The sequence below is a fragment of the Labrus bergylta genome, chromosome 15 (assembly GCF_963930695.1).
Source record: "Labrus bergylta chromosome 15, fLabBer1.1, whole genome shotgun sequence".
Lineage (NCBI taxonomy): Eukaryota > Metazoa > Chordata > Actinopteri > Labriformes > Labridae > Labrus > Labrus bergylta.
In genome coordinates this window covers 22,499,294-22,527,064 of record NC_089209.1, presented here as the reverse complement: position 1 = coordinate 22,527,064, position 27,771 = coordinate 22,499,294, and the positions used below count along the sequence as shown (strand labels likewise).

Sequence of the window (27,771 nt, the reverse complement as noted above, 5' to 3'; positions counted from 1 at the left end):
GAGCTCTGACAGGAAACTTTCCTCATGTTGCTCCACTCTTCAGTAGCAGCAGCAGCAGCAGTCTGACTCCCATCGCTTCAGTTAACCCTCTGAAATGCACTTGACTGGACTGTGCGACGTTTACGGGACTTCCTCACCCTCTGAAGTCATGGCTAACCAACTGCGTCCATCGACAGAACTTTACTGAAGCCCAATTGTACACCGGGAGACTTTTCTTCGATAAACTTTTGGAATTAAATGACATTGATTTGATTGAGACATTCACCGGACCTGAGGATGGAGACGGTGTTTTACCTGCTTGCCTTCACGTTGGCCCGGGTTAGTTGGGGTCTCGGGTATTCGGAGTCCAGTGTCCAGACGGGACAGAGAGCGGCCAGCAGACACAGGTAGGATCAACAAGAGCGGGATCACTTTGTGCGTAAATGTTCACACCTGTGGCTCCATAAGTTTAAGTGTTGTTTTTTTTCTTAATCTTGAGAAACAAGAGAAGCGCAGCAGTTTAAAACACTCCATAGATAAAGTATACATTGAAGAGTTGTAATAAAGGCCTGTGTCAACAAGTAGTCCAGCCATGTGGATCCTAAAGTCAAGGTCCGGGGACCTAAGGGGGTCCTTAGGATTATTCCAGTGGACCTTTGAACAAATATGCAATGGTTAAGGGCGGACCCACCTGAGTGACTAATTGATTAGTCCACTGATAGCTGATTTTCTCAGTTTTGTTAAACTGTGGATGGAATATCATTCTGTTTTATTTGAATGTAATTTTAACCAAAGAGGTATTTGAAGATTGAATGGGTGTCAATTGGTGGTTTAAATCATTAGACAACTAATTAATATTAAACTCGACATTGTTTAAAATAAATTGATCAGACGTTGTAACCCTCATGTTTGTAGCTATTAGCCTACTTGAATAACAATTAATCACATTTAAACCAAAATGATGAGCACAATTAAGAATGGAAAAATCAGCACCAGCACCCTCATTTTGTTGATTTGAATGTCTCCATAAAATGAAATTATCATCAACAAATACCTTGCAGTAGTGTAACATGTTGTATTTTTTGTAAACATGTTCTAGGTGGGTACATGTTCTTCACAGTGGGGGCCCTCCCAGAATGGGGAGTGATGGGATGGTGGAGGAGTGTGATGATTCAGGGGAGCTGAGAGCTGGACAGGGCTTATAAGGCTTATAGATATTTACTGTTTCAGGGCCCCGAGTGAAAAGTTCTCAGGGGGCGCAGAAATTTTTAAAGCACCCCCCCCCAGCCTCAGCCTCAGCCTTGTTTTAGTGGAATCCATCATTCTGACAAGCAGTGTTTTCCATTTAAGTAAAGGTACATGGTCAGCTCTGTGGGTATTGATGAGCTGCGGGGATGCTGAATATTTGGGCATTAGTAATCTGCGAGACTTATAATGTGTATTGTGAGATATTTGACTGATTTAGACTTCAGGTCTACGATCATTATATTTGTTTTTGTTGCGCTGATACAGCCCCAGTGTGTTATTAGTTTCTGCCTGAGGCCTTCTCCCTCCACATCTCTTTGAACAGAAGTTGGGAGCTTCTAATTGGATGAATGAAGAACTTTCTGCTTATTGATTGACTTATTACGTGTGTGCATGTGTGTGAACAGAATGCCGGAGTAAATGAAGGACGGAGCCTATATACCTCGCACATGTGGTCTGTGTCTGCTCGCATGCCTGCATGTGTTTGTACTTAGCGTGTGTGTGTACGTGTGTATACGCAACGCAAGCCAGACTCCTGCGAGTTGAGCCTCGGCAATATGAGATTCTATCAGGTTTCTTTCCCACATCAGAGCTGCTACTGCCGCCTGAGTCAGGACGTGTGGACGGCTGACCTGCTCGGTGCATGATGAGGCTGAACTGTTGGCTACTGGGAATGAGAGACAGTGGGCGGTATACAGAGAAGAGTTATCTGGGTTAACGTGGGGGGGAAAGAAGGAAAGTGAGTTCCATGAGTGAAAAATGGAAAGAAGAATAGAAAAGGTAAAAAAAAGTCAACTTAATATAAACAAAGCGAAAGTGAAATCTGGCAGGAGAGGATATAAGAGTGCAAAAGAAACAGCAGACATGGCGAGAAGTGAGAGAAACTAAGCAGGCGTGACAAGAGAGGATGAAACAGTGAGGAAAGTCAAAAAAGAGAAAAGACAGACTGTGTGAGGAAGAGAAGAGAGGGTCCTTACATGCCTTCCCCCTGCTGAAACCAGTTGGCTATGAAGGAGTCAGGCAGCATGACTGGCCTGTGACAAACACAATCAAACACCACACACACTCACACAGTGACGCATCGGGGAGAAGAATGCGCTGGCCCGTGGCAGTGCGGTTTGCCCCTCTGACATCTGTTTGAACTCAATTGATCTGTTTTGACAGATGTGTGAAGTATTCCATAAGTGGTAAAGGCTGTTGGATGAACTGAAGACATCCAGCAGGGGTCTAACGTGGGGTGGGGGGGGGGGGGGGGGGGCGTGGCTCAGGAGGACCCGGAGCAGGCCCGACACATCTCCTGCCAAATGTCCGAGCTGCACGTCAGCCCGTCAGCTCGAGGCAGTGACAGGGGAAGGAGGAAGGAGCCGTGTGTTTGGGGTTGGACGCAGGTGGACTGCTGATGTGTTAAGGATCACGAGCAGTTTGAAGGACGAGACATCATGAATAAGATACAGACATGTCTGTCATTCCTCCCACTTTTTTTTCTCCTTTTTTTGGTTCCTAAGAGGGGCCATAAGAAGAGGCAACTGCACACACATTACTCTTTTTTAATCACATGCTGCTGCTTTTCTAAAATAAGCTGTGTTTGGCTTGTTTGGTGACATCCGCCTTGTTTGATTGTTACAGTGAGACAGGGAAATAAGAGAGGCAGAACGAAGACAAAGTCTAATGTCTCATCCTGTGTTCTGGAAGCTCAGCAACACACATCCACAATAGTGACAAAAATATGACAACCCACATCATGTTTCTTGAATAAATCTGGCTGGAATCTAATATTCTATACACAATTTATCCAATTGTGTTTCCAACGTTGTGGTAACAGTTTGAGTAAAGCCCTTTCCTGTTTAGTGTTACAATGCCCTCATAGACAAAGGCAGACCCATTCATTTCATTTTTTTTTTCCCAGTTTGATGTGAAAGAACTCGCCTGATGTTCACAGAACCCTGACCTCAACCCCATCCAACAACTTCAGTGTCAGACTCGCCCTGACCGTTTCCTCACCCTGATCCTGTCCTGTATGTGGAAATAAAAAAGGACTTTCTTTTACTTCCTGCTGTTCGTTTTACGGTCATACTTGACAATGCTGTTGCATTGCATTCAGGTGTTTTTATTGTTCACTAAGGGAGGTCCACTTTTTTTTGTTTTATATAATTTGATTTATGTCTTTGGCTTTAGTAATTTCATTCCCATTAGACCGAGCTCCGCTTTGCATTTATTGCTAATAAGCATTAAATGGTTGCAAACATGCAAAACAGTGAACATGGTTAATGTTATACCTGCTCAAAAGCACAGCATTTGTGTAGATGCACATTTTGCTTCTTTAGCAAGGATCGTATCACACTCATAGTAGAATATTAAGACTAATGGCAGCACTGAAACATTTTAAACATCCATCCATTGTAAGCACGTTTTAGCATATTGATGTACGCGTTTAACTCCCTAAAAAGGAAGCATGGTGGACCACTAGCATGGCAGTAGTCACTAAAAACTTTTAGTACAAGTTAGTATTATGAAAGTATATTTGCTCTGATGGATTGCAAAAATCGGTACAACTAATGAAATGGTTTTTTAGATAAGATGCAGTGTGAGCTGCGCTGGGCTTGGGCACAAGAGCAGGTGTGGAATCAGACCCGCACAAATCATCGGCGGAAGTTCCGCTTCTACTACAGCTTGTACTTGAGAAGCTTCTAGACATCACAATGTAGCTGTCCACTAGTCAGAGAGGAAAGCCCTCACCTTTCTCCTGCTGAGGAAGAGACGAGCAGCAAAGAAGAAGTCGGTGTGGGTTCATGAAATCTTAAGGGCAGGGCAGGATTTGGGGGAGTTACGGCTCGTCCAGGAGCTGCAGCTACAACCACAGCTTCACAAGCGCAACATGATTTTCTGCTGCTTCTTAAAACACACCTGGTCCACCCAAACTGTTGGAAATATCTTTCTAAACAATACATGTTCACGTCGAGCTCAGGAAAGTGCCCTTTGTTGTGATCTGATCTTCCCTCCTATTGGACATGTCCATGAGTCGTCACCTCACGGAGTGCTGCGCCCACGTTGTAATTTTTAACTTCTGTGCAGCATTTATGGATGGCAAGCGAGACCTAGGGGCAGCACTCAGCTCGGAGCAGCTCAGATACGCTCTCAGCACCCACCGTATCCTATCTGGAAGACCCTTAACATTCCAAGATGCAGCATATGTTTCCAAGCATTACGACTGTAACAGGATTGTCTTTGTCCTGACAGGACTTTGGAAAGATTCCAAACTCACTTTATCTGCGTGATTTTCTGCTTTCTGCTAATTAGTGAAGTATAGAAATCGCATTATATATGGGAATGCAAATGTGGGAAAAGGGATCCTTTCAGGTTAGAGCTATTGTGACCTAATTACCATAGTTCCCAGCATGCAATTCATCGGAAAAAGCTTTCTTTATCTTGTTAGGATAAAAGTACAGAATTCTATAGGGATTTAGATCCCTTCCACTGAACAAGGATATCCCACATCTGACATTATAAATGGACAACATGACAAGACATTAAACCACAAAAAAAAAAAAATTCTACTTTGGAGCAGCATATAAAATCTTACCTGCTTTAATTATCTCTACTATTTTAGGAAACTGAAATTCTAAGGCTTTGAGGGGACTTGTTTTTCAAATGCACACACTCCATAAATGGTTAACAGTCAAGCGAGCACCAGAAGCACCCGGCGCAGACCTCCGTGCATGATATATCTGAGCCCTCATGCTAAGGCAAAGGGCAGCATCATAGACATTCTCCGTATATCTTTGTGACCGCCAGGCTAAACAATCAGAGAGGAGTTTACACAGTCACACTGTCCCTTGATTTTGGAACCAGTCCAAAGGGAAAATGGTGTATGCGCTAGTAAAACTGCATTTTAAGACAGCGCAGAGAGATCGTAAGAATGTGTGCGTCTGCCCCTGTGTGTGTGTGTGTGTGTGTGTGTGTGTGTGTGTGTGTGTGTGTGTGTGTGTGTGTGTGTGTGTGTGTGTGTGTGTGTGTGTGTGTGTGTGTGTGTGTGTGTGTGTTGTCTGTCGGCGTGCGTTCACTCGAGCGTGAGTGAGTGCACTCGAGTGTGTAGGCTGTCGTTTGTGACAGTCTGTGTGCTTTGCAGTGTGTGTACAGGGGTATACCTTCACAAGGACATTGAAGGGGTGCTTGACCTTTGGGTCACAGTTCAAACATTAGACACACCCCCTTTCCATCCACTCATTCAGGTCGCTGTCGAAGCTTTCCCTTGAAGTTAAATGAAAGATCCTTTAACAATAGGCGCCGCCAAGTGTTTTCTTTGTTTAACTATTGAACCCCATTTTCTTTCTTTCTCATTCTTTCATTCCTTCATCCGCCCACTTACTCTCTGTGTCACTTTTGTCTCGGACTATTCCAGTTTTACACACACTCCCCTTCTGTAGGGCTTATGCAGAGACGCTGCTGGATAAAATGAACCTGGTATGTGTGAGTTGAGATGTCAGGCCGCTACTTCCTGCATGGCTATGTGAGTGTCTGTGTGCTGTTTTGAGGGGTGAAATTTATTGGTAAATAAAGTGATGCTCAGACAGGCGCAAAAGTTCCAGTCATGCTGAGTCATGGCTCAGTAAATAAGAATAAGACGAGCACAATGAAAGTTTACTGCTTAGTGCCCGGCAGAGAAGTAATGAAATCATTATTGGTCTGAATGTGTCTGCAGGTGAAGGACATGTGTGTCTTGATTAACATGCATGTAAGCGTTTTCAGTGAGTGTCCGTGTAAGCAAATCATTTTTAACTTTTACATTTTTAAGTGTTGTAGTGAATATTTTTGTGAAAACAAACAATTTCATGAAACTGCAGTAAGCGATAAATGCCTTGTGGTGGTGAAAACGGAGACAAATCACCAGAGCCTGCAGTTTACCTCAACCATACAGAGCTTTACAACATGTCTAAGCTCATTGTTTTGGTTTTATGGCCCAACACTTCACTGTTTTGGTTCACTCACCACTCTCAATGTTGTTTAATATGCAGCTGTTTCCCTCCCAAAAAAGGCTCTTAAAACAGCCTGCTTACTACCTGCTCAGCACCAAACAAGAGACAGCAGTACCTGAGCCCGCAGGGTCAGGTAAAGCAAGTCAAATGAAAGAGCTTCACTTCTCCAGCTGGACACAAACATAACTCGAAATACTGAATAATGTTGCTTCATTTCAGCATAGTGTGTAGATTTGCATTTCTTTGCCAATGCATGTGTCTCAGTCTCATCGTTTTGTTTGTAAGATAAGAGATAAGATAAGAGATAAGATATACTTTATTCATCCCAGCAGGGAAATGTAGGTGTTCCAGCAGCCAGCAAACATACAAACACACAACACAACACATATATACAAACATATCCCACCCATACAAAAAAACATGAGCCCACAATACATAGCCAGGATAAAAAAGTGGTATGGATAGTCTATGTGCATAAGTAGCTGTTACTCATAGATAACACTACAAAGTAGTGCGTGTAATATGCACAGGAGCACATAATAACATAATGTGTACTGTTTATAATAGTTTCACACAGTTTGATAGTTGAAGGCGTTCACTTGCAAAAGTAGCATTATAACATTGTGCGAGCAAAGCGAGAACATTTCTGCACTTTTATCTACAGCAAACATGCATAAAAACAATGCAGCATTAATAACTTAACGACAGATTTTCAAATGTTTTACAGGATAATAAATGCAGTCAGCTCACTTAAAAAAGACCTCAAAGATACCAACATGATTTTAGGCATTAAACACCAAATGTTGGTATTCATTTCTAATCTACAATGACTTCTACTGTATTCACACATACAGTAGTTAAATCTCTTTTTTTTATATGTTCTGTGTGAGCTGTGTGTGTGAATGCAGCATGTTAAGGCAGGTTTAAATTAAATGCAGGTGAACATGAGGGGGGGGGATGATGTTCATATCTTCAACTAGTAAGCAACCGGAGTGATCGATGTGACCGTAAATAAAGCAGCTTCATACTCTAATCTGCTCGCAAGCATGTTTCCACTCTATCAATAATACTAAACTTAGCATCAACATAAGTACAATACTGTCTGTGTAGTGTTGAGCTCTTCTTTGCTCGCCATCTTGGATATCCTGTAAACATCAAAAACTTTGTACATTTTCAGGGGCATGCTGTCCTGAAACTTTTTAGAAATTGTCAGGACTGCCTATATGTTTAAACAGCTGCAGTATTGTACAGTATATGCTGTCAGCACATTTTGATGAATCAAAATCACATTTTCAATCAAGTTTGTTTGGACAGGTTACATCATTTTAGTCGACATTACTCCAGCTGTTCTTTATTGTATTGTCAAGTTTACCAGACATTGGATTCTCTAAAACCAACCAGTTAGATATCATCTTTTAGTCTTTCCACATGTTTAAACAAAACATGGTGTTAGAAAACACTTCCAATATAAAAACATTTGGTTAGGTTAATTCTCTTGTTAACCTTTTATAGGAAGCAGCACATAACATCTCCCACACATTGTTCTGTGGGGAGCATTAGCTGTTCCACTGAGCAGAAAGAAAACATTTGGTAATGCTTTCTCTTAGACATTACTCTCCGAGACGTTGGAACCAACTTGCTGAAAAATCTGAGAGAAGCTGGAAATATTGATGATTTTAAATGTTTGGTTGCAGGGCGTGAATCTGTCGATCTGAATCTAGTCGATCCAATGAAAAGTCATTATACCCATAAATGATTTGGGGGCTTAAATAACACAAAGGTTTAATGAAGCTTTGTGCTGAAGTTTTACATTGATCTTTTACATCTTAATCTGATCTGAAGATATAAACAATCTGAAAAATGTACAGGAACTGGACTGTTTATTTGCAGTGTTTTTCTCTTTTGGTGATATTGTTAAGGAGATTAGCTGCTGAAAATACCATTGAGACACACACACACACACACACACACACACACACACACACACACACACACACACACACACACACACACACACACATACATGTACACTCACGCATGCTAACACACACACACACACAAACATGCACACACATTTATTGTCCTTGTGTGGCTGTCTTTATTGACTGCATGGTTGCATGCTGTGTGTTTGTCCCAGACCGTGAGTAGTACTTGTAACTTTATTTTACTCTTGTGGAAAAGATGCCAAGTCTTGTTAGTGAACTTTCATTTGAGCAATTTCTCCGCAGCCGTTTGGATTAATGGGCCTTTATTGGATTACTGTTTGAATTTCTTAGCTTCACAGTGGTCAGGGAGAGGGGGGGGAGGGGTAATGTGAAAAGTTGTGGAAGGTGTCGACCATCCAACAGGAAACATGTATGCAGGCACACATGAATGGGAATAACCAACACACTGTACTCTCTTTTTGTGGAGGGCATACGCCTAAACTCAAGCGCACACACCCGCAGACACACTCCCTCAGTGCTACACTAACAGTCATCCTGCCTCGAGTATAAAGACTTCTCTTATGTATTTCACTGGAGGGAGAAGCCATGACTAAATTATGGAAAATACACCAGCAGAGAGGGTGATGTGCACAATCAGTGTGGCTGTTTGGGGGTTAAAGAGACAATTAGATGTTTGCATATATATGTAAAACCCCAAATTCAAAAAAGTCGGGATGCTGAGCAGAATATAAGTAAAAAACAGAAGTAACAGAAGGAGAACAGTCAAGATGTAGAAACAAATATTTTATTGATTTTGTAGAATGATATGCCTGTTTTAAATGTGATGACAGCAACATGTTACGAGCTAGCACCGGCTACACAAACCAAAAAGCTAGCCCTAAGCTGAAGTGTGGAAGAAGGTCAAGAGATGGACAGGTGGCAGAAAGGACTGGTTTTCACGACAGGGAAAAAAACAAGGCTGGGTTAGCTCACCTACATGCTGGTCTTCCCTTTTTTTCGCACTGGATGGCGTTGTTGGGTGCGCAACAAGCCCAGGCTTCGTCTATGAGTTCAGTTTTTGTTTTAGTGTAGGTCAGCCATCGAGCCAGGTAGCACCCAAGTCGGCGTCCATACGGGTCCTCTCTCAGCTGCCTGAGATTTATTACGTCATTTAAAGGCAACACAGCACCCACTCTGTATACACACCTCAACGGTGCATTTAAGACTATTGGACAACCAAGATCAACACAGCTTAGACCCATTCTATATTTCCACCATGAAAGCCAGTACAAATTTAATTAAAAAAAGAAAAAGAAGAAAGCTACGGAAGAACAATAGGAAAATTCACTGTTCCCTATCATTCCTAACAATGTTTCAAAAGGTTGTTACAGCGTCATGTTAACCAGGTCCTGTTGCTGGCATCATGAAATAGGCACATCATTTCATTCTATTTTTAATCAAACATTGGGTTTCAATGTTTGACAAATCATCACAGTCTGATTTTATTTACATTGTACACAACAGCCCAACTTTATTGCATTTTGTGTTGTATATGTGTTGCCATGCATCCACATCTGCCTCTGCTCAATCGTGATAGAAAGTGTGATGGTTGTGTTTATTTCAATTGGGACACAGCGCCTGTTCCCCATCTGGGATGATGGTGTGTGAATGTTGCCAACTTTATGTTTTATCTGCTGTGTCTGTGACCCTGAGAGTCACTTAGTCAGGATAATAGATTGGCAGAGCTGTCTTACTGAATCACAGTGACTTAAAGCAACACAGTGGGACTGCCGGGGGAAGAGGCAGAGCTCTTTGATTTATCACCACTGTCTTATTTTAAACATTCTCCATCCCCTCTGTATTGCGCCAACTCCTGATGGAGATTTTTATTGTTGTTCAAAAACTTTCAGTCCAAAGCACACATTAAAGTACAACAAGCCACAGTATAAGATAACTCAGGCTCGAACCATCCAATGACCTAATAAATAAAAATAGAGATCACCGCGAAGAACCGCAATACTCTGGAAACACATGAGGAGAGACGCAGCTGTGTTTGGATGGACTTGTGTTAGCTGTTACCAGATATGGTGACAGAGATTCTCCAAATCACCAGCCATCCAAGTTATAGAAACATTAAAGGCAACAACACAAACCACAGAATAAAAAAACAGTAACACAATCATGTGCATAAATAGAGGAGGGTGTTTGGATCTCTCCGACAAGCCACAAATCTTTGGAAGAGGCGTTAAAGAACTCTTTAGACGAATGAAAAACAATTGACTTCAGCTTCGAAACATTCCCTTGTGTTTGATCTGGTGGTGGTGGCTCTAAAGGAACATGATATACTGTGAATATACAAAATAAACCAAATTTCAACAGTGAAAAGTTAATGTCCAATCCATCCTCCTCATGTTTTTAATCTAAAAAAAGGACACCAAGAACCCATTATGTCTTGTTTTTCAAAGAAGCAACCGTTATACTCGTGATGCCCGGCAAGGCATGTACGATTGTAGATCGTTGTGACTGAATGTCAGCTCACACTGTTGGACTGAATCGTTTACCATCCACAACCAAAGCTCGCGATTTATGTGCTCACACTGCACCTGATCGTAGGTCACGACCTGAGAGCTCACACTATACGTGTTAAATCAGGACGGAGCATTCACAATTGCTATTAGAAAACTCACACAGACGGAGGTTGATAACTGCCATCTCATATGTATGGGTCAAATAGACGTACACGCACACACACAGCAAAAACGCTCTCAGGGTGGTTTCACATTAGGGACCCAGGCCAGGATCCGAGTACAAAATTCTTGTACCCATATAGAACGGGCCTGTTTTGTCCTACGGGCATGTTGCATTTGGAAGTAGGAAGAGGGTCTCAGAAATAACAAAAAACAACCACAGGATGGACTCAGCCCGCAAGTGGTTGCCATGGTTGCTGCTTCTTTTTTCTGCTTCTTGGCGGATTTGCAAACCAACTATGTGCATTCTGTCACCTGCTGTATCGGACTGTGTACATACACGGGCATGAAACGACGATACTATTTTGAACGCAGTTTTTGGTCTGTTGTTGCCATGGTGACTCTGTCTGTCAGTTTCTGGAGGTTAAATCAGCGAGGAAAAGTCCCAGAGTCGGAGAGTCGGCTCTTGGCTTTGCTCAAACTGTGCGATTTGTGCAGTCGTACCAAAATGTCAAACATGTCAGAAATGTATCTGATCGTGACCTTGATCGACTGTCGCGCTTAGGTGTACACTAAATGACTAACAATGTGCAATAGGGCTGCACGGTGAACGGCAGGCTTTAGAGCTTATTCATCCAAATGATGCAGACAAAATAAATTGCTACTCACAATGAGGGCAGACTGACCTGTACTATTTTAGGGCCTTATAATCTGATAAAAATAGATTGGGTTGTGCATTTGTATTTGCATAATGTCATCATAACTGGTGATTCATAGAAAATCTGACTAGTTCAGATATCCATTGCTTTTGGTAACAAATCGATTAACAAATAAATATAACATAAGTCATTTTACTCTATCGGATTACACTGAAACAGAAAATATATTTAACATGCCTGTCTTACAGGTCAACCAACCCTTAGAGCGTTCCTCGTGATTGTTGAGGAAAAGCTTTAATGTAGAATCTGACAGCTCATTAGTCCTGTTCACTTTCCCACGTACAGTAGCAACAGGAATAGGGGGTCATGAGGAGGAGGTCATCAGGGACAGGGGAGGATCGAAACATGATAAACTCTTTCTGTCAGTCAGACCGGCTCTGGAATGAAGGGGAGGATAACCGTCTTAGGGGAACAGTGGAGAGGTGTAGTCACACAGAAGAGGAGATAAAGACAAGCTGTGAGGAAGAGAAGGAGATAATAAACAGAGATGGACAGGGAGGGAGACAGACGGAGGGGAAGGAATTAAAAGGAACAGCAAGAGTGAGATGGAAAGAAAGAATTCCACACTGACGAGGCGGGCCAAAAAGGGAAAATAAAAATGAGCTGTACGGAGAGCAACAGAGAAGAAGTGACATGAAAACTGACAGACGGATAGACGGACAGAGAGAGGGAAGCTGCTGATGGACTTTTCATCATGAAGGAACTCCTTGTATGCTCCAACTTTTATCTGTCAACCAACTAAAGTTCTGCTCGGATGAATGCAAGACTGACACTAATTGGCCATAATAACCATCGGGGGAATAGCAGTGGATGAGGATTCTGGGTAATAGGAAAATGATGATAGAAAGCAACTGAAGGACGTCTGTGTCTTAAACCTTTCTGTGGTTCTTATCAGGAAAGATATCTGGGGGTCAAGGCAGGTCAGAGGGGATTGGGACAAATTGAGAAGCATGTAGACATAGAGTAGTATGTGGGAGCATGTATGTGTTTCTTATAACTGTGCCAGTGCGTGGGGACAATTTTCTTCCAGTTTATTTTGTTTGATTCAGGGTATACATTTGGATTACATTTAAACCTGTTAATTCCCCTTAAAGCTGCTATAATTTGTATTTGTTTAATACTAATTTGATCAAATATAAAAGAGAGTTTCTGATAAACCCCACTGCACCAGACTTCTGTCTTCAGTAAAAAACAAACAAGCAGATCAAACACAACCAGATCAGCACTAAAGGAGGCAGAGTTAGAGACTAATAGCTGCTAGCACGTCTACCAGCAATGACCAAGTTTGTCTCACAGGGTTTGGTGGAGAGCAAAAAAAAAAAAAAAAGGTACTTCAAGGGGAGAGAATATTCCACTTATATTTGCCAAGTTGCCAGAAACACGACTCCATCTTGGTCAGTGTGTCTGGATGTATAAAACAGCAGCACATTTGCTTCTTGTGCCAAACGCAAAGAATTAGCAACACAGCTCAACACAGCCACTTTTTGTATCTGCGTGCATTGGTTTTCCAGCTGCTCATTCAGCTTTTAAGATGAGCTCTCAGCACTCTCATCCATCCAGTGCTGTTGGAGCGCTGTTTTTCAAAGTGGGCTTTCATCACAAAAAAAGATCAGATAAGCTAAGTCAGCTAATATTGGAGCCAATGGATGGAATTTTTGGTCAACCAAAAAGGGTTTCTGGTCAACCAGGGGCATGTTCAGACTTCTTTTGATTGGGGTGGCCCAAACAGGGGTACAGACTTGTACTTGTGGCATTTGTGTTCACACACACACGCACGAGAAGAATTTCATGTCACCTTTAAAACAAGGTATAACTTGTAAGGATCAACACAGCTAAATGTGTGAGTCGTGCCCAAATTGTTTTTTCACTCCTGTTTTCAGTTGCTTGGTCGATTGGATGATTTCAGGCTTTGTGCATGAAAACAGTCTGTGAGGAAATTAAAAAGAGCAGAAAGCAGTCTGCAGTAATACAATCCTGAAACCTGTTGCTAGTAATTTAATGATGATTTAGTTTTAATCAGTGCTTATTACAGTAATAGGTAACTGCATGCAAGTGCTGCCAAGCATTCCCTTCTTGGATGTGATTTTTTAAGACTAACTACCTTCTTGCTTCTCAAATTTCTTGTCTGACTATAAAAAAAAAAGAAGTAATGTCTGAAAGTCATTTGTGAGAAATGGCTGGCTACACAGGAAGCCCCCAAAGTTGGATGTCAGGGGTTATAAAGTTAAAGCAGGGGGTAAGAGGGTTTTTCCCAAATCTCTCACTTCACTTGCACTAAGAAGGAATGTCTTTGCTGTTATACCTGATAAATGATTACAGAAATCAACAACTCCTTTAGTGTGCATATGATCAAGAAAATACTTTAAGTAGAAAGGCTTAAAAATGTCAACTCTTTGTACAGAGGCCAATTATTCCAGATTCATTCATTTAATTTCCTGTAAACTAAAACAAATGTTGATAGATTCACTTGGAGTTATAAAAACATTTGAATAAAACCATTGGCAAAACACAAAAACACATTTGAAGTAACATTATGATTAAAGACATAACAATTAAATGTGGTATTACTATTTTATTTAACGACCAGAAAGAGAAGTCCACACTTGTATAGTGAAGAATGAAAGTCCCCTGTTGTTAAGGTGTGTGTGTGTGTGTGTGTGTGTGTGTGTGTGTGTGTGTGTGTGTGTGTGTGTGTGTGTGTGTGTGTGTGTGTGTGTGTGTCTTTCTGTGGGTTTGTCAGTGTTGAGTTTTGGAGGCTACTATGGCAGCCAAAGGTACAATGGTAGGGACACCAGTTGCCTAGTGGTTGGTGCGTGCCTCATATTCAGAAGCCAAAGTCCTTGAAAACAGGGGCACTGGGTTTGAATCCGACCTGTGGGTCCTTGTCATTGTGCATGTCATTCCCCACACTCCCTCACTCCCCGATGTCTGACTCTATCTGTCCTGTCTCTCTAATAAAGGCATGAAAGCTCCAAAATAAATCTTAAAAAAATATATTACCAAGGGTAGATTTTCACATGGATATGCAGTTTAAACTCTTGAAAAATATGTAAGCGTGTGTGTGTGTGTGTGTGTGTGTGTGTGTGTGTGTGTGTGTGTGTGTGTGTGTGTGTGTGTGTGTGTGTGTGTGTGTCTTTCTGTGGGTTGGTTAGTGTTGAGTTTGGGAGGCACACAATGGCAGCCATTGTTAAACTCATGCAGTTATCCTGAACGGATCAGACATTTGTGCAAGAGAACAATTTCTCTTGAAAGTTGAACAGAAATATAATCAGTCCAGGGTTTTGAGATATTTATCTCAAGCCTCACAGCGGAGCCGAACAATCAAAGAAGTGACAAGAATCCAGATTCTTATTTTTTCAAGTCTCTCTTTTTTTGCCTGGAGACAAAGAGCAGCAGCAGAGTGTATACTGAGTGTGTGTGTGTGTGTGTGTGTGTGTGTGTGTGTGTGTGTGTGTGTAAGAAGGCTGCTATGTTTTTTGTCAACGCCTGACTCTTAACTCACTGAAAACTGCCAGGCATCACAAAGTTATTCATCCCCTTTTTCCTGCGTGTGTTATTTTATAGGAACTGGTGTGCCTATGTGGTGACACGCACTGTCAGCTGTGTGATGGAGGATGGAGTGGAGACATACATCAAGCCAGACTATCAACGCTGCACCTGGGGCCAATGTCCTAGAGTTGCGTGAGTATCCGTCCCATCTTTGGTATTTTCTATCTCCTCTGATTCTTCCTCTGTTACTGAAATATAATCTTTAGGCGATTCAATTTAACTACAGCAACTTCCTGTCTTCAGATTCCACAGACGCTTGCATCCTCTTCTTTTCCATCCTTTCCTGTCTTTAGATATGGAATTCATTCAATTCTTTTCATTTTCTGTCTGTTCTGTTTCAAGTAGAGACTGATCAGGAGGGTGTCAGGTTGTGGCTCACTTGTGCAGGCAGAACATTGCTACAGATTTAATGACAGTCCAGGATTTGACTGTTTGGGGCGGGATAGCCTAAGTGGTTATGTTGTGCACCCTTTGGACAGAGGCTATAGACCTTGGGTTCAAATCCAACCTTGGCACTTTGCTGCATGTCATCCCCCTTTAGTCACTCCTCCCAAAGTTTCTTGTGTCTCATCTTTTGTCCTATCAAGTAAAGGTAAAAATTGCCCAAAAAATATCTTTTAAAAAAGGATTTGGCTGTTTATTCTTTTTCACTGAATTCTGTTCTCAGACGTACTCATGTTACTGTGGTGGAGTTTCAGTTTGCCTGATGCAGACCAAAGGGAATTTGATCATACAACTGTTGGAGTAAATTGTCTTTGTTTCGTGTAGCTATTCCAAATGTGGATGTTTTCAAGACAGCATTAATCCAGCACTCCTGATGTTTTACCTCTTTTGAAGCCTTCTCCAGTTTTGACCCTGTCCTGGCTGCTTGATCCCCATGCCTGCCAGAGGCCTTGGCCTAAACCTGGACTATGCTAAGAATGAGGCTGACAGGGGTTCCAGGCACCACAGTCTAGTCTCCCGTCCTGTAAAAACAATCTCTTCTTCTTGCTCTGTATTTCTTTCTTTTATGACTCTCCTCCCTTCTTACTCCTTCTTTTACTCGACAAACTCCTCCCACGGCCGTCTTTCCAACCCCTGTTCTTGTTTTTCCTCCAAGTAGACGTCGGATTCCTTTTTTCTCACGCTCTCAAAGCAGGGAGCTGGAAGATGAAATCTTTTCTATGGCACAGAAAAGTGCCTTGCGATACCTACAGTGATGTTTGTGGGCTGGCAAAAAGGAGAGCAGTTGAATGTTCACAGTTAAGGCTTGTTAATGTGCCTGTGAGGCCACCGTAAATCTTTTTCCGGCCAATTCTGGTCTATTTATTGTGTTGTTGCTCAAGCAGTAAGTCTCTTCAGCTGTAGAGGTATATGACGCATACAGAAAGTATCTAAAAACAAAATACTTTATTTTTCATTTAAATAATTTACAGTCAAGCTGAGAGATAGTGCTGTCTAAATATAGTTCATATTTTTTGGAATGTCAGACGAAGAGTAAGATCTAAAGTTTTTAAAGCAGTTTTATTCTAACAACATTCGTTGATTTTGAGATATGACCTAATATTCAGATATCTTATGTCTCACTGCCAAGGTGTGTCCAGAGGGGTGGCCATTGGTGGCATGGGCCCCCTTGAAATCTTATTGGCCACCCCAAGTACCATCTCAAAATCCAAAACTCTGATTTGCTATTTGTCTCCAACAACTTGGGCTGTGTTGCAACAGGCTGCTTGTAGTTTTCTTAATATGTCGGTTAAACATATTGTCTAATCTTCTTGTGTTTTAAATCGTAAGTAAATTCTTTGTACATCTTTTTCTTAAGAGAATTTCTTTGCAAGCAATCCTTCAAACTCCTGGACAGTTTGCATGCAATTTATTGTGACTTTGGACAACATCATTTTCAGTTCTTAAAGAATTAACCTATGAAGATGTATATGTCGCCATCCTCTTTTATTATTTAGAAGTTCATGGTGGAGATTAAGAAAAAGGAAATAAATGGAGTTCAATTGTGTCTGGAAACATGCCTGCTCACTGAACATAAATATTAACAGTGTACAGCAGTCTGACACCACTAGGGGTGTTGTATCATGTTCACACTATAAATCATATATGTCTATTTGGTGATCTGACACAAGTCAGCTTTGAAGTCCTGTAAAGTCAGAACGAATAAAAAAGATGATTTCCATTTCATCCTCAGCTACCGGACATACAGAAGGCCAAGGTATAAGGTAGCTTACAAAATGGTGACAGAAATGGAGTGGAAGTGTTGTCATGGTTACTCCGGGGAAGACTGCCAGGATGGGCCAAGGGGAACCACAGACACCCAAGTCCATGGAGGCCGACCCCGTGTCCCACAGACGGGCTTCAACAATGGCGGTGGACAGAGAGGAGAAGGTAGAGTGTTTAAAAAAAGATTCAGGGATAGTAGTTAAACAAAACAAGAAAGACATGAAGAAAGATCTGAAAAGTTTATTTAAATTTAATTCAGTATGACTGCTATGTTTATTGTCAACTTTTTCTCTATAACATGTGATGTGCATGAGTAAAGCTGTTGCTTCTTATACATTCTTGGACAGCACGTATCTGCATATTGACTTTTCTTCTCTTGTCTCCAGGTGACACTGAGAGGATCAGACAGCTGGAGGATACAGTCCGTGGGCTGACCAAAGACCTCCACAACATGCAGACCAGCATTAATGGCATGAACCAAAAACTGTAAGTAAACATTGTTCTCAATAAATCCTGTACATGTTTCAAGGTATGGCGTGCAATCACCTGCAAACCCAAACAGTTTACATCCAATTAAACTTGCCACATGCTAGTTTTATGGGTTAAGTGTTGATCCTGAGTATTTTTAACCTTTTTTTAATCAGGTTTTGAGATTAAGAACCTCTTTTCCAAGGCAGACCTTACCAAGACAGTCAGCAACAAAAAAAACACAAAGTTACAGACTGAGGCACAAAGTGAGACAAAGTACAATTTACAAAACACTAACATTTGCATTGAAAGAGAACCATCTATGAGTCGAAACTGGGAGTCAGTAGTATTAGCAGTCGAGTTAAAACATTGAAGTCATCCTCTAGATCTGCTTCCACGTCTTATATTTTAGATTTAAAAACATTTAAGGACACCAGCTCAAGTCATTCTGCAACATTCCAGGCTGAGGGTGCAGAATAACCAAAAAGCCCTTTTTTCCAATTTCTGTCCAAGCATTTGGGACAGAGAGCATAAAGAAGTCCTGAAAATGCAAAGAATACTGCTTGGTATTTTTCCGCATGATAAAAACACATATCATATAGTGTGGGAGCAGACCAAGAATTGCCTTTTCTATAAAGATGTACCAGTAATGCCTACGGGTTTCCAGAGAAATCCATGCTCCCCGAAAGTACAACTCACAATGGTTGAGTCAGACTTTTACAGCTTGTTATGAACTTCAAGGACGAATGGAAGGCTGTATCAACCATGTGAGACACTGAGCAGAGGCGTGCATGAACAAAAGATCACCATAGTCTAGAACAGGTAAAAACATTTTTGCAGCAACAAGAAGCTTTTTTACTTTCAAAGAAAAACACAGGTTGATGTTGTTGTCATTTGATGTTTTTATTTTTCCAGCATGTCAATTTATTTGACAGCTTGCACTCATTTTGTAACACAGATTCAGGGATTCGTAATTAGGGTAGGAAGATTTGAAAAAATGTCTAATCCATCAGGTACCTCTTTATTAGGATAGGTTATCCAAAACTTAAAGAAACCTTTATCCTTCTTCTGTGTAGGCCTGGTCTGAATGGGGCCATTGTCCCTGCTGATTCAGCTCAGCCACACATGAAGGACACCATCAACACCATCCAGACTAAACTGGACCATCTCTACAACAGAACACAGGTAAACACTGTTTGTATTTGTATTAACAGCCTTCATATCAAAGAAGAAATTAGACAAATGTTAAGCAAAGGGCCAAGGCTGGTTTTGAACCCACGGCTAATGCAGCTATAGCCTTTGCTCGTGTGTACAATATAACCTAGGCTATCCGGCACCCCAATATTTAGAATTTTAATGCAATGATAGACATTTTACCATTAGTGGTCTTCTTTTTTCTACAGGTCCATGACCAGACCCTGCTAACCATCAACAACCACCTTGTGAACGGAGGGGGAAATGAACTGGACGGAGTGGTCAGGGGTGGAGGAGGGTCTGGAGGAAACCAGCTGAATACTCTGAAGGAAGAGATACTGACGGAGCTAGAGAGAAGGGTGTCTTTGTCCTGCTCCTCCTGCCAGGTAAGGCTCAATATGTACAAATCTGATGTGCAGGCCTCAGGGGCAAACATTATTCCCCTTTGTCTGCGGCATTTATTGATGTCATGATGTTATGTCTTGTCATACTTTGTGTAGCTGTAAAATGTATTTACTTTGTTCCACATAGACTCCTGTAAGTTATTTCCACTGCCTTAAACAGGAAAAAAATATCAACCACCTGCAGACGGTTATACATGAAAATTGCATTCCTGTGTAAATAAAACATAGTACACAAGTATCCTGTGGTCAAAACATTATAATTCAGCAGTTTGAAAGGATTGGGAAGATGGATTAAACATAAAACCAACTATTGTTGTTAATCTCTAACCCCTGGTCACTGACACATAATCTCTCTACCCATAACAACAGCACTCTGACCCATTTTACTCACAGCTGTTTTGCATGTTTGTAAAAGTGTATGTGGTTGTTGTAAATCTTATTGCCTCGTCATTTCAACACTACTCTCAACAAGATACTCTATAAAGTATTATTGGAAAATTTCAAATTAAACCAAAACCCTCTTATTAGCTCCTTTGAATTAATTTGATGGTATTTGGCTTGACGTTTGTTGTTGTTTATTGTATTGTCTATATTTAATTAGCATAGTAGCATATGTTTGGTAACACTTTGGCTGAAGGGGTATGCATAATATTGACATGACACCGTCATAAACATGAAGGAGGCTTTATGAATGTTTGTGAATGTTGTCATTAAGGGCGCACTCACACTAGGCAAAGTTGTCCCTTACCTTGCTTAAGCACTATTGTGTCCCCCCCCCCCCCCCCCCCATCATTCCCCCTCTGGTCTGCACTCACACTGCTCCAGGAGTAACCGGGCCTGAGCACGGTTACCTCTTGTAAAAACGTCATACTTGATTGGCTTTACGTAGTTATTAAGCGTGCTTAGTTTATGAGACAGGCGGAATCGGAAAAAAATAAAACGATAAATAAAAGGATTGCACATCGGAGTACAACACAGAGAACATGACAGCTACTTTACTGAATTTATGGCTTATCTTTAGTCAGATATACAGCCAGAACACTCCAGGAATTCTCCATAAAATAAGGCTGTCCACATTGTGTACCCGTGCTTGTGCTCGTGCATGGACTGCACCTCTTCCAAGCGTGCCAGGGCCAAGGAAGTGAAGCACTGATCGGAGCACTCACACTAGTCAAACCAACTGGACTTTAGGGGTGAAGCATGCTTAGGCACAGTACGGATTGGCTAGTGTGAGTGCACCCTAAGTGTCATTTGGTCAAGTATGTTGCTTTTAATGCGAAGTTGACATTGTTTAGTATGTCTTTGTTATGACAACTTGATTGTGTCATAACACTCAATGACATCTTAATAGCTAGTCCAGACTAGTCCAAAGTGTCCCACTTTACTTGAGGTAAATGATTCATGACACTGTTATAATGGTGTAATGACAGCCAATGTCAACATTCACCACATATGACAGGTTAGTGTAATGTTCACAGATACAGTAAAGTGTTTCTTTAAGTTTGATAATCAGTCCTGTTATGACATGTTAATGTCAAGTTGTCAAAACAAAGACATCCTTAATATTGTCCACTTTGCATTAGGTGCAAGGTGGACATAATGACCAAATGACACTTAATGACAACTTTCATAAACATTCATAAAGCCTCCTTCATGTTAATGACAGATGTCATGTCATGGTAATTGCCAGTCTTAATGATGAAGACTGTACGACTGCAAACTGCAAGATGCACATTACTTACAAATTAACAATGTAGGAAGTTGATACATTACCAAACAGTTCTTGTAATCCCTGTCTCTTTAAGGCAGGTGTGGAGGACCTGAGGCGCCAGCAGCAAGAGGACAGGGAGCGGATCCAAGCCCTGGAGAAGCTGATCAGCTCCATGGACCAGCACCTGAGGCAAAGCCTGGACATCTCCCGCAGTGAGACTGAACACTCTAAGGCCTGCTGCAACACCGTCACTGAGCTGGAGAAGAGGATGTCTGATGTAGAGGTCCGTGTCACCACCACAGCTAACAAATGTGACACCATTAAAGGGCGTCTGGATAAGGAGCTGGCCGGGACAGGTGGAGGAAAGGGAAGAGTGTCGGAGGACAGGCTGAATGGCAGACTGAGAGAATTGGAGAAGAGGGTGAATAGTACTGTGAGGAAGACCGAGCAGAGGTGTACTAACACCGGGAACAACATGAAGGACAGCGTCCAGAGAGATTTCACACAGCTGCGCAACATAGTCCTCAGCCTTCTGGATGACCACAGCTTCAAGATCGGTAAGATAGAGCTGGACGTGGCTGTTCTTGGTGATACAGTCACCGACCACAGTAGGCGGTTAAGTCAGCTGGAAAACATAACAACCTTCCTGGACAGAAGGCTAACCTCAACCACAAACATGTGCAATGAGACCTGCGGACCTAACGGGAAAGGTCGCAATACTGATGATACTGTGAAAACCTTACAGTGGAGAGTTGTGGCCAACCAAGAGGAGATCCAAAAGTTTAACACAAGGTTAAAGGATTTGTCTGTAACAGGAGACTCGCTGATTGACAGAGTGATCGATTTATCAAACGATGTCAAAAAGATCAAGGATTTAACCGGGGAGAATGGCGAGAATTTCAACCGGATTTTCACAGAGGTTGAAACACTGGGGCGGGATTTAGAGGACTGTTCCATTTGCAGCAGTGTAGAGGAAGACTTGCGTTCACTCACTAACTCCACCAAGAGTGGCCTCAGCAAGTGCCAGGCAGAACTAACAGATCTGCGCAGGAAGGTCGACTCAGGAGAATCCGTCTGCTCTCAGGTGTGCTCCAACCTTAAGGAGGAGGTGGGACGACTCAGAGACGAAGTGGAGGAGTGTACAGGCCAGTGTAAAATCAACATAAAGGATCTTAAGGACCGCCTTGATGGTCACGGCGTCCATACAGGGAGGTTAGGAGGCGATCTGAAGTCAATCCAAGGAGAGCTTGCTGGGGCCATAGTCACATTTAACTCCATCAATGACACGCTGAAGGGCCTGGGAAGGACTGTACAGAGGCATGGAAACACACTGACTGACCTGACCAATGCCAAGGACGATATTATCTCTGAGGTAAGATGATGTGGTGATGATGAGGAAGACGGTATGACTTCCACAGATTGTGTGTCTTTTTGTAACCCTTTAACAGAACTAATGTCTCATCAACCTACAATGATGTCTAATAAATCAGAAACAGTGCATTCTAATTCTAGTTGAATCAGTGACAACCCACAACAAATATTTCCTTCTCAGCTTGTTTTTTACTTCAATATATTTTTATGCCTAGAGAGCAGGGTCATATCTGCAGTGCTAATTTGCGTCTTTTTTGTTGGTGTTAGTATATCAAGAGTCTTGGAGCAATTCAACTAATTCAGAAGAGAAATGTTTTTTTCCTGAGGCTTATGAATATCTGCAAAACTTTATGTCAATCCATTTAGTAGATTATGATAAAAATCCAGTTCGGACCAGATTGGTGGACCAAAGTACCGCCTTGTATAAAGTAGAGCCCGACCGATTAATCGCCCAGCCAATAATATGGCCAATAGTAGCATATCAAGTTACTATCGGTATAGGCTAATTTTATCGCAGATATGTGCCGTTATTACTAGATTTATTCAAATAGCATTTCATTTGAGTTTCATTGTATTAAACTAGCAGTTCTCTTTCTGGCTGTCACCAGCAGAGTGTGCTATATGGATTATAACAAGCTGTCAAACTGTGATACAACCGCTAACCTTTACTTTCCAGTTGACTGACCATCGTGTCTTTACTAATTATTATTAAGTGTATGATAACTGCATTTAAATGATCAACATAGTACATGTGTATATCTATATCTATCTATCTCTACAGATCAACGATAGATCAAAGAAGGTTATCAGCCGATATATCGGTATCAGATTTTTTCCCTCCCTAAGCTAGATATCGGTATCTGCCCCAAATATTCCATATCGGTCGGGCCCTAGTATAAAGCCAAGCTGCTGCTCTGTTGTAAGCAGCCCAAATAGGGAAAATAATTGGAATTTGTTTTGGAAAATATTATGTTTTTCTTCCCCCCTGTGTTCCTTGATAATATTTAATTTATCCTATGGCCTCTCTTGGGGACTCAAGGCCCCTGTCGAGAAACCCTGCACTGCGATATGTCGAACCCTACCCTTTGAACTAAACAGGAGATTCGAACATCATTATGATAACAGTAATGGTCATTTTGCTCCTGATGTGTTTGTTGTTTTATTAAACTGTTCGTACAGCAGCATAACTTTTCTTCATGAACTCAGAAATAGCCTCAATGTCCATCAAACATTCCTTTTGGTTATCTTGGCAACCGTCTTTTCACAAAATATTATCATAGTTAGAAAAATATTTGAGCCTATTGCAAACTCTGAGTTCTTGACAGACATGCATTAGATTATATGCTTACATATTTTTGTGTGTATAAGATACAATAGGAAAATAAATCAGAGCAAAGGTGGGAAAAAAAGTATATTTATACAGGACTACTTTTCAAAAGAAACCTTTCCAAAATACACACATTAACGAATGTCTACATTCTCTACAAGGTGGACAATTTGCAGAAGGAGCTGACCGAGCACGTTGATGATTCCAAGATTAGATTCGACAGTCTGGGCAGAGAGATCCAAGTCATAAGGAGCAACTTTGTGACGGAGATTGGGGAGTGCCGGCGCTCCAGCAACGGCCTGGACCAAAGACTCTCCAAGCTGGAAGGGGTGTGCGGACGCTTCGACTCTTTTTCAGACAGCCTGGAGAGGATCAAGGAGGGCCTGAACCGACACGTGTCTGGGCTGTGGAGCTGTGTTAACAGACTCAATGTCACGGTGATGTCTCAAGGAGATCTTATCGACAACATCCAGAACGTCCAGCTGGTGAACGTTCACTCCGACATACACAGGCTGAATTCCTCAGTGGTGGACTTGGTGAAGGAGTTCCACAGTTTCATACAGCAGGACTTCATGGGTGAGTCATAGAGGACAGAGGGCATGAGATTTAACTTTTGGAGAAGAGAAAAACACTCAGTTTGAGGGAGGCAAGGTCAGGGTGAAGGAAAAATAGACCAAAGAAAGAATCCAGGCTGTATTTCTGAGAAGCACTCACTTAAAGAGCCTATTAAGTCTATAATCCTTCTGAAGAAGGAGTTTAAGTAAACATGAGGGTGAAAGGCACGTCGCTACGCACACCAGAAGATATATTTTAACTTTCTTGGCTTATACTTTGAATGGTTTTTTTTTTAGAATCTCTCAAGAGAGCCCATTACTGGTGAAGAGGATTTTCAGGAGTGTCTTTCCCAGCTGTGATGTCTCATGAAGTATTTTTTTTCGGATTCAGGTCCACCTGGTCTTCCGGGCCCACGCGGGGAGAGAGGGGAGCGTGGACCCCAGGGACTTGTAGGACCTCAAGGAAGGGTGGGACCTCCAGGAAGAGAGGGCAGGCAGGGAGTTATTGGACCCCCAGGTAAACATAAACTTTCTCTTTGAGTTATTTGATTAACCGTAGGTTAGCCATATCAACTTTATCTTGGATCTTCCTGTACATCTGCTCTCTGTTGTGATGATAATAACAGCCAGGATTGTATCGATGGTTGATTAATTCTTATCCTTCATCTTATTCCTCAGGTCTCAGGGGAGAACAGGGTACGTGTTGTTCTTATTAACAAGATAATCAATAAGAACTGATTATATTTTTTTATCTTCTGTTCCATGCTAACTCCTTCTTTTTACCTCTTCTCCGAGATCAGGTCATGCAGGGTCCGATGCTCACGTGCCACGCCTCTCTTTCTCCGCTGCACTGACTCGCCCCATGAGAAGTGCAGGGACTATAGTGTTCAACAGCGTCTTTGTCAATGAAAATAACGTCTACAACCCCAAAACAGGTGAGCTTATATCAGATGTAATAGTTTAAGAAGAAGCTCTCCCCAAAACAAGACTCTTTAGCTTCTACTTTTCTGTTTTTAATATGTCCAACACTAACATAAAAAGAGGGTATTTTGATGTAGATTTAAAGGGTTAGTTATGCCAATAAAAGGAAATAAAAACATGTTTTCTCTCTCACCTATAGCCCTGCTGTAGGTTTGCTGCTGTACTTGAAACTAGGATAAATGTTGGAGATGCTTTTGATAAATGGAGAGAGGTTAGAACTCAGAAAGGTTTCAAGACCGATGCAGAGCTGGCTAAACACTGAAGCTTCAGTGTCATGACAACCTGCATGAGCAACAAAATTGTCTTTATTAAATTGTATAGCGGTAGCAGAAATCTAGCCATGAATACTTCAAACATGGGGACAATAGAACCAGAATATATAAATGGTGAGATAGATTTGAGCTAACTCTGTCGTTATAACCTGACCCTTTTTATTAGTGATGTTTCCATACATTCAGTTCTTACAGTAAACGAACAATTGACCTCCAAACTGCACAATTGTAAGTTTTCATTGTTTCCTCCTTCCCTCCAGGTTATTTCACAGCTCCAGTGAGTGGGAAGTACTTTTTCAGTGGCATCCTTACAGGCCATAAAAACATGAAGATAGAGGCGGTGTTGTCCAAGTCCAACACTGGTGTGGCCCGAGTGGACTCAGCTGGGTATCAGCCTGAAGGCCTGGAGAAGCCAATGGCCGAGGCAAAACACATCCCTGGAGCTCTGGCTGTTTTCAATATCATCCTGCCGATGCAGGCAGGAGACACAGTCTGTATCGACCTTGTCACCGGCAAACTGGCCTACTCCTCTGAACCTTTGACCATCTTCAGTGGGACGCTGCTGTACGAGACCGTGTGATTGGATGAAGTCTTGTTGTAATCAGTCTCTCTGGGTGAAACTATTGGATGGAATGCATTGTATTTGTCTGCTGGACTGTAAGAGACAAACAGACTGAAAATACTGGACTGGACTCATTCAGTGTGGAGAGTTGTATTTTATACTTTACTTTATGTGCTAATAGGGAAGGGAAAAGGTTCCTTTTCAACCACAATCATTGTTTGTGTTTCACAGTTTTAAAGCCAACAGATTCTGCAAAAAGCCATTGTGTTTTATTTTAGTACGTTTTGTTAAAAAGAAACACACTGCAGGGTTATCGTATTATTCCATATATAATGCTGTGCTATAAACTTGAATTCTTGACTGATTACACCAGATTGCCTTCAGCTCTCACTGTGGTTAACAAAAGGAAATTCTGTAAGATGGAGAGATTAGGATGTGGGTTTCCTTAGTTTTTGTGCTATGAACCCAGATCACGTCACATGTTCAGAGGATACTTTCATTTTTCTTTCTGATGAAGTTTCATTTTTACACATTCATTGTTTCACTTCCCAGAAAATGGTGCTGGATGCCAATCTTCTTGAATCCTCAGTGATGTAGACGAAGGGGGTCACAGTCCAAACCACTATTCTTTAGAAGGAAACGCACAAATGAAGTCACTGACAGTTCAGTCGAATAACCACAGGATTTTAAAAATCGTAAGACGGCACAATAATAAGACCATTTTAGGACATGACTTCTACCCAGAAACACAAAGTAGGCCGGAGGATTGTCAAGGGGAAGAATGGGGATTTTTTTCTGTCCTATTAAGGGACATCTAAACCTCTTGAAGGATCAAGTACTTAATCTTATAAACTGTTACTATCTTACAGTGGAATCTTTATGCAAAGCTAAAAATAGCAAATAATGAACCTAGTCTTCCCCTTTCAGATATCACGACTCTTACATAACTACACACACACCTCCTGCCTTTAGAAAAGTGTCATTAAAATGTCTCTAAAAGATATAGTGTACATGATATCAAGCTTGTACATATTATTAAATGGATTTAAAAAGGAACATTGCACATTATCTGCAGAGACAATACAGCTGATGGGCCACATAATATATTATTCTTATGTATTGTGGAAATTATTCATGAAATAATGTCTGCAAATTATGTTTTTTTTTTATTACAATGCAAAGTATTTTTTAACTTTTACTCTGTAAGGTGTGAAACTGTATTTTTTGACATATGTTAATGCATTGTATGACATTGAAGGAATGTAAATATTTGTCAGCAGTCTTCCCCTTTTGAGCTGTATGAGTCACCACTTCACCTTACTAGGTACTGTATATGTTTTGTATGATTTGCCACAAGTATGCCTCAAATACAGTATTCAAGTTTTACACAGCTGGTATCAACTGTCTCTATTTTATTTGGATTGTGTTCCTTTATTAAATGAGCAAGTATGTGCCAGTTTTCACCCACGGTTTAGCCCATACTTTTGGACGTCACTTATTTAAACTGGCACTTTTTGGCTTTCACAAATACACACAGCTGGATGCTCTTTTGTTTCTGGCTCAACTCTTGGCTCTCTCTCTTATCTCCTCTGAAATGAAAACTTCAAGGAGTTAGTTGAAAAGAAATGCTGCACTACAGTGA

General features: G+C 41.4%; 1 protein-coding gene across 1 annotated transcript; it reads left to right on the top strand.

Moving 5' to 3' along the window:
• On the top strand, nucleotides 1-27,519 carry emilin1a (elastin microfibril interfacer 1a). Its single transcript, XM_065963905.1, has 12 exons — nucleotides 1-386; nucleotides 15,093-15,209; nucleotides 17,254-17,450; nucleotides 17,672-17,771; nucleotides 18,830-18,938; nucleotides 19,157-19,333; nucleotides 21,157-22,434; nucleotides 23,922-24,336; nucleotides 24,706-24,831; nucleotides 24,993-25,010; nucleotides 25,115-25,249; nucleotides 25,828-27,519. The coding sequence occupies exons 1-12, from the start codon at nucleotides 277-279 to the stop codon at nucleotides 26,145-26,147; spliced, it is 3,102 nt and encodes a 1,033-aa protein (XP_065819977.1). The 5' UTR covers nucleotides 1-276; the 3' UTR covers nucleotides 26,148-27,519.
• The last annotated feature ends 252 nt before the right edge of the window (nucleotides 27,520-27,771 follow it).

Excerpts from the sequence above, each read along its gene's own strand:
- emilin1a (XM_065963905.1), top strand. The coding sequence starts at position 277 with ATGGAGACGGTGTTTTACCTGCTTGCCTTCACGTTGGCCCGGGTTAGT. Across the intron at positions 15,210-17,253 it reads GGCCAATGTCCTAGAGTTGC|CTACCGGACATACAGAAGGC; the intron begins GTGAGTATCCGT and ends TTTCATCCTCAG. Across the intron at positions 17,772-18,829 it reads AATGGCATGAACCAAAAACT|GCCTGGTCTGAATGGGGCCA; the intron begins GTAAGTAAACAT and ends TCTTCTGTGTAG.